Source organism: Pleurodeles waltl, chromosome 11 (assembly GCF_031143425.1).
Source record: "Pleurodeles waltl isolate 20211129_DDA chromosome 11, aPleWal1.hap1.20221129, whole genome shotgun sequence".
NCBI classification, from domain to species: domain Eukaryota; kingdom Metazoa; phylum Chordata; class Amphibia; order Caudata; family Salamandridae; genus Pleurodeles; species Pleurodeles waltl.
Window position 1 is genome coordinate 25,507,595 of NC_090450.1, and position 16,431 is coordinate 25,524,025.

General features: G+C 42.9%; 1 protein-coding gene across 2 annotated transcripts in view; it reads left to right on the top strand.

The window, feature by feature from the left end:
• The window catches only part of DIS3L2 (DIS3 like 3'-5' exoribonuclease 2), a 714,887-nt gene that overhangs the window by 357,858 nt on the left and 340,598 nt on the right, over window positions 1-16,431 (top strand). For both annotated transcript variants that reach the window (XM_069212876.1, XM_069212877.1), the window contains one exon: window positions 9,877-9,956. In XM_069212876.1, the coding sequence (XP_069068977.1) occupies window positions 9,877-9,956 (80 nt within the window). The remainder of the gene's footprint in view (window positions 1-9,876; window positions 9,957-16,431) is intronic.

Consider the following 16,431-nt stretch of genomic DNA (forward strand, 5'->3'; position numbering starts at 1 on the left):
GTATGCTCTTCAGTCATTATCGTAAGCCATCCATGGAAGCTCAGCTAAATAAAGCATCCACTGCAGGAATCTGGGTTTGACCCTATGGTATTATGCTCGAAATCCATCAGGGTCAGCTCAGCCTTACATCCTTCTAATGTCAATTAAATGAGTACAAGTAGGTTTGGTAACAGCTCCATGGTTGCCTCTTGGAGTGAAATTGTGCTGTACAAAATGCTCAATACTTTTTAGTGTCATGGAAAGGGTGCCTATAGAATGCCATGGATGGTCTCCTGGTTCTCAGGAGGGCCACTAATTTATGGGGATTTTCTCAGTATTCTGGAAATGGCAACCAGCTGCCATTGATGGCTACCATACTTTATGAGATGGCTTCACATCCAAGGAATGGTGATTGAATGTGAAGGATGACAACACAATGCCACAGAGAGCCACTAGATCAAATGGAGTTCAGTGCACCACAGGGAGCGCCACAAAATTTCTTAAACGGCCACCACATGTAGAGGAATGTACTCCTTTCTGAAAAAGATATTTTTAATAGTTTGGTCCCTCTTGCAAAGTATAACCTTCAAATGCCATAAAGGGGCGGCCACTCTAGGTGAAATAGGGCTATCATATGGTCACGAGGCCCAAGATTTTCAGGTTTATCACTTGTATTTACTATGCAGACTATATTTTGTAGGTCATTTTACTGTAACGGTTTGGATAACATTCAAGAAATGGTCTGTCACTGTAGAAACATCTCAGTAAAAGCTCATTTCATTGGGAGCTCATGTAGACAAGTGTGCTGCTTGTCCCAAATTAGGAGCACACCAGATGATGAAGCCTACCACCACTGGTGGGTGAGTGTCTTGTGTCCTTAATGTGGGCATACCACTCATAACAGTTCATCTTTCACAAGTCACTCTTTATGTAGTGAGGTTCACAGTGCATTATGTTCTGCTAGCATTCCATTTGGGAGAATGTGTAGTGGACATTCTCCCCATTTTGTAATTGAAGATGTGGACCAAGGATACTTAGCATCCCTTTAAACCTTACTCTAGTATCCGTGCCTCTTTTATGGTTTTCATAAATTGTAAACTTTAGGTGAGAAGCGTCAGAGCGCTGAACACAAAGGCGAGCCTTGCGTGTATTTTAACAAATTAAAAAAAAATTCCAGTGTGGATACCTAGTGGACAAAATGATAATTTTCCCGTCTGTGAAAAGGGGTGTGTTCAGTCTCCCTTTGTGTATTCATTAAACCTAATTCAAGAAACTCTTAAACCAAGTCAAGAAGATACTTAATTTGTTTGCCATTGCCCACCTACCAGAGTCTGTGACTCACATCTGTCTCTACATAAATGACTGGTTCACCTTTGGGCTCCATCATTCTGTACCTGGTGATCGGTGTCGTTCGTTCCTACTGATGTTCTTTAAATCTGGACTGGTCACACTACCAATGATTACTTGAGGTCTGCTTGACACATCCATCGGGAGTCCCTGTACTTTTCAGTAACTAATCCAGTGCCTCAAGAATTTTGTAAATTTCTTCAAGGCCAGCCACGTTATCACTCCTGGTGGTGTCCAAGGGTGGCTCGCCTTCAAAATTACACCTTCATGAGATCCAGACACTGTGAGAGGGAAAATAACTTTGTCGATCTCTACTTATTGTTCCTGCTGAAGAGAGGCTGGCAAATCAACCTGGTTTCCTTACTGTATCTGTTCATGTTAGACAGTTTTGGTCCTTTGCAAATAACCTGTTTCAATGTATACAGTTGTTTCCTTGAATGCAGACATTATACTACAAGTGAAGAGTATGAGGCCCTTAAGTCATCTTGGTGCTGTTTAGAGGACCAGCCCTTGGTTAACATTCTAGAGCTCGAAGGCTTTCTCTTAGTTCTAAAGATTTACTCTAATCCCGGAGAGAAAGAGTGGGCATATGTAACAAACAACCTAGCAATGTTTTATGTAGATATACAGTGCAGCATTTTAGTTTCTGTGCAGTTCGGCTTTAAATTTTGTCTGGAATCTGAATTAGTAAAATTAACTTTTTTTCCGTATGCCGATTTCATTGGGGTAGTCCCTTCACAGTTGATCACTGTGCCCGGTCTCAGTACACCTGAAATTGTGTGGAAGGCATCAGTCTTCACGCACAGTAGTTTTGCCTGGATCCCTCCACTGAAGCTGACCAGTTCTGTTTCATCCTCCTCCTCACTAAAGCTGCTCGGACAACTTTCTGCGTTCCTCAGTTGACCACTGTTATTTTCAGGCTTCCTCTCAAACTCGGACTCCGTGTACATGTCACGTGATCCAGGGAGCTCTATTCTCCCTAAACTTAGGTTGCTTAGATGGCCTGTTGACACACACACAAGTTAATTCTTGCAAATCTCTTCTTTCCGACATTGAGGTCTACAGAAAGACGGCAAAGAGGTTTCTTTTCTTGACGCGCTTCACTGATATTTCCATGAGCTTCTCTACTTTAGACCTGTAAACACCCCCTTCTTGAAGAGTGGTGAAAAGTTGTCCTCACTGGACACCATGGTATACCTTGCTCTTTAGACTGATTTAGATTCTTTATGCACATTTTTAGTTCTCCTTTGACTTTAGGTGATCACTTTATCCAGTCTGCGTGTAAATTGGAAGAGAAATGGAGGTATGTAGCAAGCGCCTGTGTCTGAGTTGGTGCATTGGGGAAGGAAAGGTAAACATGAAGAATGTGCATGCATAATTTGTTAAACTTTACTTTCTAAAAAATAAAAAAGTGGTGTTCTGTCATAGCATTCACACAACCAAGTACTCACAAATAGGTAAAGAGCTGAGAGTAACCTTTAGGCACTAGAAACATGGGACATGTGATAAGTCGAGTTTCCTTTCTTCTAAAAATTTAGATGGTTTCTTGCCATATTTGCCATATTTACCGTATTTCTGCACAGATTTGTTACAGTCTGTGCAGAAAATGTCCCTAACTTTCATAAAATCATTGTTCCGACATTTGATTGTGCTTTTGCAGAGATGTTTTTGGTTGGAGATAAGTGGGAATTGGGAACATTCAAAATAATGTTGGCTTTTTGTCATATATCAGGGTTTTTATCAAGTGTTCCCACCCTAACGATTGCTCCAGAATTAGGAAAAAAGGTTTAGTGTGCACTTGCAATCATAATGCACTTTTCCACCAACATTCTTCTGACGTTATTGACACTTTTTTCAGATGTGTTCCATATATTTCCTTGCCCTGTATCTTTGGCCAGCTTGGAACGTTTTCTGGAGTAACACTTGAGTAATTCTGGAATCTTTCCAAAGTGTACTGCAGAGTGCCTAATTGTTTGTGTTTTGTCACTTTGAAGTTTCCTTGCTGTAGCCCACCCCATACCCATCAGACTAGTTACCATAACAATAGCACGGCATTTGTTTAATGGAAATTTGACAACTTTTCCGTGACAACTAGTCCCTAGTCAAATTGAAATATCTCAGAATTAAGGGTTGGCAGGCATCTAATATACCCTGAAGGGAACTCGGAGCTGAGCAAAAAGCTGGTCCTCTCCTCGGAGTGAAATATATAAACCTTGGTGTCACTCAAGTGTGAGTCTGGAAGGCATCCCACCACATGGTTGACCTCACTGTCTCTCGTCGTCATCTTTATGTCAAAAGATCTTGTAAACCTAAACTTCAATATTTTCTTTGAGAGATTGAGCTTCTCTACTTGGCTTTACAACAGACCAGTTATTGGTCCCAGATTTAGCCTCAGCATCTTCATTCAGTTTATCACATTTATTTAACTAGTTGGGATATATATATTTTTCAATTAAGTGGTATCCAGCATGCCTGCTTTTTTGTTGCTGTTTTTTCAAGTCTGTTGACCACCTAGGCTATGCCCTAATTTTATAGTAATCCTGAAAGGTTCATCCCTGTTTCTGGTAATACAGGTGTATGAACTTTGGATATACAGGTGTACTTTAAATTGGTCGTATTTCCTATATTTGAGGATCACAATTACTCTTGAAGATAAAATGTTTTGAGGCAGCCTAGTGCGATTTAGAGGGCTGGCGGCAGTCCTGGAGTTGGGCTCTTATAGAGGACAATTGGAGTATTTTTATGCAAATAAATTGCTAAAGAAGAAACAGACTATTTTGAAAATTGATGCCTTGGTAAGCAAGTGAGGGAATGGAAGCATGATCTCAAACCCCCCCCCCCCGCATTCTTATCATATGTTTCTTTATTTTGAGTAACTCCTGGGACACAAACGTTTCTCAGGAAATGTAAGGAACTAATGGGATTTCCAACCAGATGTATTGGTGGAGACTATAATTTTTTTGTTCATTTATCAGAATTGTTCTTCTGCACTGAGTTTCTTCGAAATGCTGTGGCTGATACGTAAGCTTATTGGAAATAAAGCTGTAGGGCAGACAGGGCGAAATAATTGAACTGAGAAAACGTAGAGTGACTGTGTTGGTAAAATCTGTGGTGTTGAGTAGGTGTTGAGGTATGAAGACTTGTTGCGGCTGGCGGGCGTCATATGCCATCAAATTGAATGTTTCTATGACAACTACTGTAGAAATCTAACTATTTCTATATGCTGCTTGGTAATTAGCCCTTAATTTGTTATTTGATAACGGCAGTGACATGCGTAATCGTTTGAAGTGTGGGTAGAGAAATTTGAGACGAGCATTCCCAAAGGCGAGTCCTCACAGCCAACGTGTTAACTTGTTTTACACTGACGAACTGCGAGGATGACATAACACCTGCGTCCTGCGAGCGACGCTGATGCGTCTTGAAGACTGTAGAAGCAGTTCATGAAATGCGTCACTGACACCACAGTGCGGGTTATCTATCGCCAGTGTACTCGTTGCGTGAGGTTTTGGGGTTGTGCATGAGTTTGCAGAACTCTACGAAGATCATTACCTCCTTAATGTACTTACTTTAATTGACAGGCAACCAAAACTCTGACCCTGTGTTTACAATTCTAGAAACACTTATTGGAGTTTTCATTCCCTACAGACTTTAAGGAGATTGCGCCTATATCACATTTTATTTGCTGTTTTCGTAGCTGATTTAGCTCGTATTCCTATCTCTGTCCTCCCACCGGAGTGTTTTTGGGCATATGCTGCGTTCACTAGTACATCATGGCCCCTTACCCTCACTTCATATCTTCTCTTCTTCAATCAACAATAGAGTCATATTGACAATGAGCCTTAAGGCTTATTTTGTCTGTAGCATTCAAAAACCCACATTGGCAAAGCCTACGCGTGTCCCTCAGTAATAATTTTTAAAAAAAATTTGTCATGATACATTTGGAGAATTCTACCAAATTGTAAGAAACCTATGAATGATTGGGTTCAGCCAGGTTTTAAATTAACACGAAGGTGTTCCAACTTTGAATATAAACAGTTTGCGTCATGGCAGGCCCCTGTCTGGTCACACCCATTCTAAGAACACTTTTCCTTGTACACAAAAGGCAATCCGAGCCAGCAAGAGTCACTCAAAGCAGTTGGTGAAAGTCTCCATAAGTCCTGCTATTGATGTGAAGCTATCACTGATTGAGTCTAACCTCGGGGCTCTCCACTCGCGCCTCTTTATCAGACTTATTTGGAATCTAATGTGTCAGCTCTGAGATTGACGGTTGTTTTTCAGGTTTTATCCACCAGCAAGGACATACCAGAAAATGTATTCTATCCATGGATGGATGATTGGCATAAACTCACCATGAATGTCTGAATGATGGAGAATCATGCTGGTAGTCATTCCGGTCACCACTTGATCAATTAGAATAGCACATGCTCTTCTGAGAACCGGCCTAGCTCAATTACCGCCTCCTACAAGCCTTACAGGCATCGGCCACCACTGAGGCAATGTTTGTTCTGCCAGCATTGTATGTCAGGGCAGGCTTCTCTGATGTGAATCTGCTAATACTCATTTTGATAAAGTCCACGTGGCTTTGCTGCTAGTCATGTCTGGGAGTGACCAAGCATACGGCGATTGGCTAGGCCTGTTTATCCGCCGCAGGCACCTTCAGCATGCCTAGAATGCCGCATTCTACCTTATTTTCCAACTTGGATGCAGTGACCACAGTTGACAGATTTACATTCTCTTTACTGGTTGCCCATTCAGTGACTTTGAAGTCCCTCTGCATTATTCATAAAAGATGTAAGGTACTGCCACCACCCCTGATCGAGAACGTCCCTCACTACATACCCATCTCTTGTACATGACGATCATCTTTCAAACTTCTACTCAGGTTTCCAAAATTCAAGAGGAAAACTGTTTGATTGATATATATATATAATATATATAATCAATCTGAAGTTCTTGGCAATTATGTTCCATTGGCCAAGGACTGAAGAATATCTACTATTGAAGACCATTCAGTTGTCTTTTCGGTATCAGCCCAAGGTAGTCTGGTTTTAATGCCGCAGTATGTCTTCAAGATCCCCATCTTCAAGAGCCTCCCCAAAATGGAGGACTGCTGAAGACCAGCATCACAAGTTAAGCTGCAGTGTAACGCAGATCTCATGCAGAAGCATAGCTCCTTGGTCAGTGAAACTCCTGCAAGTGATGAGTAAGACTGGTAAGGTGGTTGGCAGCATCGACGATGGAAAGGCAAGAGAAGAGTATTCGTTGGTTAGTGTGGTAGCGCGACTCAGACACAAACCTAGCCTCACCCAGATAGAACTGTGATCTACGCAGCTTTTTCCTCGTCTGAGCGTGATGTACAGCCCAAAGCAAAATCTGATGTTAATTGACATGAATAAATTACGTTCATGTTGTGCAGATGTTACACAGATATTTCTGTACCTGTTAAAGCATCACACGTTGACGTCCGGTGCATTAACCTCCTTCTCACTGGAGTTAGTCGGTGGAAGGGGGCACTTTTAGGTGTACTACGCTCTTAAGATTTGAGGCTTTCTTTGCGATTTGATTCAGTGATCTCCTCTCACTGCCCTCTTAAAGACACTTTAAGGTTCTTTTTAAATCCATGCATTTGAGGGGAAGGGAATCAGTACCCTGACGTCGGATAAATGATGTCTTCCTCTGCTCAAGATGAGGCAGTGGTAATGGGGTTTTAACTGGAAATGTTGTGACCGCCACTCTTTGCTGAAGCCCCTCCTCGAAAGAATATATTCACAGCTCACTATCTTTTAATTTCTTTCTGTTCCCATTCATCTACTTTTAGGACATTGTAGATGTTTTGAAATAGATTCTTTCTTCCTTTATGCCATCCTGCTCCAGGCAGTTTTTGCTGTCTGTTGCAGACAGCATTGTAGCCAATCCTTTGGAGAGATAAGTTCAGTGGGCCTTGTTTCTGCGCCCTGATCATGCTGTGCTGTGAGGTTCCTGGGACCGCTATGTTCTGTTTGTACACTACGTTTCGTGCACTTCGGTGCATCATACATTTATTTGTGACCTATTAAAATGTCAATAAAATAGTTAATCAAATAAAATCTACATCAATCTGTGCAGACCAGTTTCTGTTTTTTGATACATAAAATCATTTTTCTTTTATTCATGGAAATATTTTTAATTTCTGCATATCTTAACTTGATGGCTCCTAAACATTTGGTGTGGCGCCTCAAATATTAGGCTGGGGAACTATTGACTTCTGCAGCAGAAGGTTAGTCTTGAGACCAAAAGTATTTAATTGTTGTAGTAAAAGAAACAAAGAAACAGGCAAACTACAGATCAGAAACATTGTGGTTAAAATCAAGCGCGGTGGTGCACCGCTATACTTCCTCCGTCTTCGAATGGTCATTAATTGCATGCGAGAAATCAATACCGCATGGCGCATACTTGCTTTAACATTTTGAATTTGTTACATTGATACACATTGGTCAACTGACATAGATCCCAACTTACTAGAAGCCGGTTCCTTTCTATTGGACCTTTTTGGGCACCTCTCTGCGGGTGGGGATTTGTAAACAAAAGATATTTTGACCTGCAGAAGACTCTAGATTGGTTTGCATCTTCTGATTTTGTCAGTTCCATTCGCTTCCTCTTCTCGCTGTCCCTGATGTCTTCGAGCTCTGTGGTGATGAGAAGCCAATAGCAAGGGTCCTTTGATTGGTCATCATGGGAAACAAGATGTACATCCTTTTTAGGACTTGCCCACTAGACAGCGTAAGCTATCTGGTTTGTGAAAGACCTAATGTCGGCTTACAGTGGACTTGGAGCCCTCCCATTGCCACTCTCATTTGCTTGCTTTTGTATTTGTTTGCTTGTTTGAGCTTTTCTTTCTCTTCTTGTGTTTGTCTCTTTCCTGGAGCATGGCTTCATTTTCTTATTCGCCTCCACTCTTGTCTTTTTTTGGCACTACTTTGTTTCTTTTTCGTTAAGGAACCCACAAGAGTGCATGTGTTTTCCAGATGTCTCACCCATGTGCTTCTCTCTCCCCCTCGCTCCATGTTGCTCTCTTGACCGCATGCTTCTCCCTTGTACTCTCCGTACGCTGCTGGCCCTCAAATGCTTTACCCGCCCACATTACATTCTTGCTTGATTGCATCGCCCTCTAGTGCTGCTTACCCCTCTCACCCGCCCGCTTCCTGTTGATGCTCTTTCCCCCACTTTGGTCTTTTTTTTAAATGTATTTTTATAAAGCAGAGGACTAGATAGCAAACTGCTGCCAGCCTGTCTGCCTTAAAAGCACGTGTGCCTTTTTCTTTCTTTCTTTTTAAAACATGCAACTCTTATTTATAGATTTTTTTAAAAGTCTGTAATAAAGCATGCACATGCCTACAAAATAATGCATGTGCTATTTTTTTTCGGAAATGCTGCACACCCCCTTGCCAATGATGTACAGTAGCGCCTAAGGTGAGACCTATTCGCTTTGCCAATCCATGTCCCCAGAGGCAACTCCAGACACTGGAAGCGGACACATATCAAATGTCCTTGGGAATTCCTGACTTTTTATCAGAGGCCTTTCAGAACCTCAGCTTTCATAGCCAGAGCCTTCAAACCTATTCTGTTGTTCACATAAAATTGCCCATCCTTTACATTGCACTGCACTGACTGGGGCGGTATGAAAAATGCTTCATATAGACAGTGCTATGGAAGAGGGTTGTGCAAGTTAATTAGATGAAACTTGGATCTTCAGGGTCTGGTCTTTAACCAGACAACCACACTGTTCCCCATCCTTCAAATGTTGGTTTCCATTTAAAGGGACATGACGTCTGCTTGAGAAGGAACAGCCTGATCTGTAACATTAAGGACTGAATGTACTGTGGGGCTGCCGGGACGAGGAGGGGGATGGGGGTCGTCATACTGTTGTCATTTGTGATTTTCATTGAAAGTACCAGTGATTTAACCGGGGTTGACGTGAAGTTAACAGTTTATGCCAACCCATGTAAAGTCTTGGGAAACTGTGATTAGAAATAAGCCATTTCTGGTTAATTTAATGCAGCAGAACTATCCAAATGTGACCAAAAAACTAAATAAGTGTATGGTTCAACCAAAACATCATTATTTTCTTGCATTCTGACACTTTAGCAGCTCTCGTTTACCTATAAATGCATGCGTTTGAAAGTCTTTTTGGAGTAGGTTTGGACACTGTGGTGAGACTGTTCTCAGTGGAATACAACTCACATCCGCTTCACCCTTCCAAATTAAGAACCGATCCTAAACTGGAAGAATGAACTGAATGAAGCATGAGCAGGCAGCCTTTTTGTTGGGTGGGGGTCCTTGGGTGATGTGGGCAGGACAGAAATCTCATGTTCAGAAGACCGAATCAGAGCCAAGTCCTAGTAAACGAATTGTGTCTGCTCTCCACAGGACTGTGTTTAATATGTTGAGCACTAAGGTCTCAGTCAAGTTCTCCCAGGATTTGGCTACATCTGGGAATGTTGATGATCCATAGTAGGTGAGATACTCTCTGTAGGCTATAGCCTCTCCAATTTTTTCACTTTCTATCTACAGGAAGGAATGCATATTCACCATCGATCCAGCAACTGCCCGGGATCTGGACGATGCGCTGTCCTGCAAGAAGCTTCCTGATGGTATGGCAGCCATGAGTCCGCGTGCATTCCGTTGGCTTTATGCCCCTTTTTTCCTACTGAAGCTTTTCATCAGTAAACTTAGAAACAAAATTTGACATGTTCATACATTGTAAAAGACATGAGTCCTAATTCCCTATATATCAGATTATGAAAATGCAATTTACCGAGGGGCTTGCCATGTACTTAATTAGATACAAGGAGATGCACTGACTTTGCAAGACCCCATCCATTTGTTGTCGTATTTTGTTGCATAATGTTCTGGATGCTGAAAAGTAAATTTTCTTAGCTTTTGAAACCTAGTTTTGACTGACATATTGAGTTTCGAAAAACTAGTAAGCAACTTCTTGCTGGTTTTGCCTTGTTCTAACTTGACTCACACCATTTGTATAAATGCAAAGATTATAAAAGTCTATTGGTGAAATCTGAATCGCTTTTGATCAACAGCAACCCACTAACATAGTGTTGAAGGTCTTCCTTTTAGACTTTTCTTAACACTATTGTGTTATTTCTAAATGTAATACTAATCTTTGTGGTATGGTTACCTGGTGTGCTTGATTTGGCGATGGAGGTTGTAGGGTATGGGACAGTTACTGGCCTCCTGCGCAAGAGTGCCACGTGTTGGTCTACGAAGGCCAGTGCCAGGCCATTGTTTTAGATGACCACTAAGAGAAAGATTCCTAATCACATTAATTGTGTCTAATGTCAAATGCTGAAAGTGTAGTGTTGCCTGGGGGTCATGCGTAAGCCTCTGTCTTGTACATCTCAGTGTTTTGAGTTTGATCCTGATTGTAGCCAGTTACATTACATTGTGCGTAAGAGTATTTGCACGGCTCACATAATCTTTATTAGGCATTTTGTCTCTTCTGGTGACTGCACAGTCAACACTCCAGTCCCGCTGCTCCTCATCCCTGCAGCATTTTGTAAGTTAAGTTGCTGAGAGGGTTAAAAAAAAAAAACTAGCTGGCAATTCTAGGGACTGTGCAGACATGCCCAGAATTTCTTCAGCGATTATAAGGTTGGATGTTACGAAGTGATAAGTCTTATGAAAAAAAAAACTCTTTTAAAAATGGAAAGTTATTAGACGTAGATAATCAAAGCAAGCATGTTGATTTGGGTTAGAGACTTTGACACCAAAACGTCGGTCCAGGTGTTATCCAAAGTTTGTCTTCTGCAGGAACAGAAAGCAGGTACTCGGCAACAACAGAGGAAACCCTACTTGAGACCCATTGCAAAGATCCCATTGAGGTACTCACAGGTTTACGTACATGCACTCCAACCTCAAATCACTTTAAGAAAATGGTCAACCAACATTAGGATAGCCTTAATTGTAGGCTTCAAAAGTGTAGCAGACCCCTCTTCTGTCTCCAAAAAAGGAAAAAGCTTGAGGAACCAGTCAGTCTACAACATAACTCAAGAGGTGAAGGGTTGTCCCTGACCGTAGGAGCAGCATTTACTGTTCACGTAACACCACCAAACTGATCCACCACTACGAGGACCAGGAAAAGTCCTTCTATTGTATACTGTGGACAGCGTTTGAGAGACTGAACCCAAGTTGAACTATAAGCTCCCAGATTTTATTACATGAGAAAGAGCAAAGACGGGTTTGTAGCTCATTACACAAGTCTATGGTCTGAGATTAAATGGGGACGGAAGTGATGGGACTTTTTCCATCTACTATTCCCTTATCTCCAGATGAAGCGAGTGTCCACAGTTAGGACGTGTCATTATGTACGTAATTGACAGAAACAGCAATGCACATAGTAGACTCCTTACAGAATGAGTCCACCACACACGCACAATGCGCTGGCCCGCTTGGCCAGCCGCTATTAAAGTAGAGACACCGACATCACACACTCAAGTGAAGCATGCTTACAGTAGGCTAAGACCATTCTAGTGACCATGCAAGCACTCTGTACCTGCCCTCAGCCAGTGGGTTCATAAAGATACAAGATGAGGCTCTTACACTTAAATAAGGTCCTCTGATTAGATTGCCCCATGGCACAGCTGGGCTTTTTTCCTACCTGTTAACACAAGCTCTGAACAACCTTATGCGAAAAGTGGATAATGTTAACATGCAGCCCTTCCTGCATTTAAGTACAGGTATAGTGCTTTGTATCCAAGAAGCACAATCCAGTTTCTGTTTTCTTACCTGCATGGACACTCCTTGAGCTGGTGGACACAGAGGCTGGAAGCATACGATTAAGACCAGGGCCATGAGATCGACTCCACTCTCTCAGCTGGGAATTACTACTCAGTGAGGCTGAACTTCACTCACCTGTACCAACTGGTGTGGTGATGGAGTAATTCTGATACTAGCAGCAACTCTTCCATTGCACAGAGGTAAGTGGGTGTAGTGCTCAGATGCCTCTCCAGACCATAAATATGGTTTATGCAAATCTCAGACAATTCATCCTCAGACAAAACAGGAATCTGTTCATCAGGCTTAGGTTTAAATACCACCCACCAGAAGGCAGGATCCACAGTGATCCTGGGAATTAGTCATTACCACACCTCTTTTTAATATTGTGCGACATAACTACAGCTCAGAGCACCAGTGAATTACCGCCTGTGAGTGTTTTCTTTGTGAGTTTTAACTTGAGGTGTGGTCTCCTCTACTGTGCCGCAACATATGGTTTGGGTTTTCCTCACAGGAGTCTCCTCAAATCAAATGAGGGGTCGTCTTTTATCATATAATGGCTAAGGAAATTGTAGAAGAGCACTCACGAACATCTAGAAGTACTCTCTGATGTGCCCCCGCTGATGAAAATAGGCAGAGGAGGGCAGTTTTAATCATGTCTGCCTTTACATTGACAGGTCATCATCCCTACTGATTTATTCAAAGCAAGTTTCCGTGGATATCTCGTGGTACTCAACCAGGAGCGAGCAATAGGCATTTCACATCAGGTGTGTCACGGTCCTGATGAATTCCACACTCCCTGTCTGGGCTCACCAAATAGGATGATGCATGTTGACTATACAGCTCTTGCGATGGGGAGGTGCAAATAAATACCACTGGTTCCACCACCGTGGCACAATTTAACTCCTCTTCTTCAGATGTCTCTTCATTATTGGGTGGAAGTCTAAGCGTAAGAGACACATCAGAGGAATGATAATCTACCTGCTTTCCCCAATCAGGGTCACAAGCCACGAAATCCACCAGCCCCTCCGTGAGCTCCTCCTGGACACATTATCCGCACCACCAGCTGCCCATGGTGAGGACCAAAGGGACCACAGTCCTTCACTGACCATAAGACAGAATTCATTCAGCTGAGCTCATCGCCCTAGCACGGACCGCGGTGCCCACTTTTTCACATTTTACAGAGGATGCTGCAGCAGTGTTACCGACACTGTCTCCAGCCCTGAACCTTTTTCACCTACAAATCATTAATGAATGTCAGGTGTGTTAGTTTAATCAGTTCATTTGAAGCAAAGAAGTTGTGTACATCCACACTGCTTTAACCTGCCACATTTAAGTATAGAACTGGAAACAGTGTCCATCATCATATAGAGGGAGGAGGCCAGCCCCGTGCAATATTGTTGTGTTGATATTAGTTGTGTGTCCCTCATTTGGAATGAATGTTGGCTGTGTGTAATTGCTTTCATTCAAGTATGTTGTGTTGCATTCGTCCAGATGTTGTCCCTTCACAGGGGTTTGTTGTGTGTGGACAGAAGCTGGCCTCGCAGGTGGGCTCCAATATTTAAGGCCTTCTTGCTGGGTTGCCGTCTGGTCACTTTTTTCAGAAGTCCATGCTTTTGCTCCTTTTCTCATATTGCCTCCTTTCATTCTGGATGTCCTGCACGGTAGGGGAAAAAGAGAAACATCACCTCAAGGAATTTCTTTCTGCCCGAGTCTATAACGTGATTTTAATTTGAGAAGAACCAGCGCTGCTCAGCAGGAGCTTGGCACGAGTCGTCTTGGACTTTGGACGACTTGCAGGCTATTTCTGTGTTATTAGTCCAGAGTCTTACTGAATGATTTTTGTACTTTCTGAAATCGAGGGGAGCGAAGGAAACCATTGCATTTGCATACAACACAGCAAGGGCATCTGGGATATAAAATAAAGATTTGACATATATGTACATTGCTGAAAACGTGAGTACTAAAGTGATCCGAGGTTCATCTGTGTGGAGTCGGTAGCCTGCTAACAGTTTGGAGTTGCATCTACAAGGTGCCACTCTAGGTAGAGCATGACCTTGGTAGGGCTAGCTGGGTTGCAGATGGTCTACCACTGGTAGGACACAACCATAGTCAAAATGGAGCTCTTCCTGACAGGTGTGTAGGGGGAAGTTCCTGAAATCTGTTCCTATCACGGGTTCTACAGCCGTTTGATGTGACCCCGACTGGTTTACACCATCAATTTTCACAACACTGGTTTCCTATAAATTGACAGTAGTATATAGTAATTCTGTTTTAAAGGTTTATTTGTGATTTTAGTTCATGTTGATGATTAAAATAGATTTCACATGTTTCTGAGATAGTTTTATAACCTTCATGGGAATAAATCTAAAATGTAAGTCATGAATGTGAAGCATAAATCAGGACGGTGAGACGTAACCTTAAATGTAACTTCCAGTGTGTAAGGCAAGACCTGCTAGGATTGAAGAGCGCATGCAAGGTATTATGAGCAGCAAAGAACATGAAGGCCAGCAGGAGGTACAGCTCACGTAGAACAGCTGTGCACAACATGGAGTCAGTGTGCATTGACCATAAAGAGCCACCGTAGTCTTAACTGAACGCTCAAGGTTGTGCCACCACACTGTGACCGATAAAGGACAGACACACCGCAGATAAAGCTACTCACAGCAAAAGAAGGACTTACTTTCAGGAGATCAATAGGTTGACTGATTAGATAATAGGGGATAAACAGCAGGAACATGGCAACCCAAAAATGCTGAATTTGTGGACGCTGTGGGGTGGTACCTGAGCCGCCCCTGCATAGCCCTCAAGATGCTGCGGACGGGTACCTGCTACCTCTGGACCCTGTTTGCAGCAGCTGGTAGCTGAACTGCTTCTCTGTGGCTTGCAATATCTGATGGGCCATGGACAGGCCTGGGAAGCTGGCTTCTATCCAAGCACTTGGGGCCATATGTACGAACACATTTTTCCATAGACACAGAATGGGTAAAACCGTTTGATACATCTGGCTACATATTCAGAGCATAGCACTGAAGCTGTAAACTGTTGTGCTCCTGAGAAACCTACAGAATGCTGGGGCCCATCAAGGAGCAGAGCAGCTCACATCTGTTCAAGGGATCTGAAGGATGGTGCTTGGACAGCTGTAACCTACTCAGTGCTTAATTTGTTAATAAAAACATGCTGGTGCCCAAAGCCCTCCTCTTAAACATGTGGTTGCTGCAATTAAATGTCTGCACACTGAATACCGAGGCAGCGTAATCCTAAAGCCATCTTGGGCCTCTTTAGTCCATTTACAGGCACTCCCTGCCCCGTCAGCTCACTCTTGCAGCTTTCTGCTTTCTCTGTTTTTTACACTTTTTCATTTCTCTTCCTCCGTCTTTCCCATGTGTGTCTTATGCTCGCAGTAATGCTTGAGGCAGAAACATAAGGGCCGGCCCTCAAAAATAAGTGCCTGTGCCCTGTAACAGAAACCACCGGCTCAAATTAAGCACTGAACCTACCCCTTGCTCATTTTATACCACCCCATGCTATTTGGCTATTTGGGCAAAAATGGGGTAGTTTAAGAATAACAGCCTGTGCCCCTCTGCAAGTGGAGAAGTATGACGGTGCGTACCCCATTTTGTGCTCATCAGCGAGGGGCACCACCTTGCACCCGCTCGACACCCCCTGCCCGAATAGGGCAGTGCACAGGAGGTTAGGGGCACACATTTCCCCAGCGTTTACACAGGCATACACAGCTAAATATAAAAATACACCCCCACATGAGCAAGTCGGGTATGTAAGACCCCCCACAGCCCACCTAGCAGTATAACTGTCCATTACAGAACTGCCCTGCGGTGCACCACCGTGCATTTCATGTTTATGATGTAGGTGCCTCACTGGTAGGTGCTGTGGCATTCAGGGCATGGAGTTTAAGAAAAGGTGCTGATCCCTCTTTTGCCCCAAGCCCCACCCCATTGAAATAGCTACTGCTTTAATAATCACGCCTGTGATGTGTACAGGAAAGTGTGTTTATAGTGAAACAAAAATAAAGCCCGATTAACGAGATTCATTCTGTCCATCCCTTGAGAGCTCGTGGAAGTGTATCTCCTACTCCATCAGATGGGGATATCCATGCGGTCAGGGCAACACTGTGACCTCTTTAAATTCCTGATGACTCCACAGCGGAACACTCAATGTGCAGCAAGAACAACCGTTGATCTATTTGAGCGTGATTTTTTTTTTTTTCTTTCTAAAATCTGCAAATTATATAGCAGAGAACAATTATGTGGCAACGGCAGAAAAAAAAAATTATTCAGAAAACACTACTCCACAGTAACATGTCTTCCTGTGGCCCTG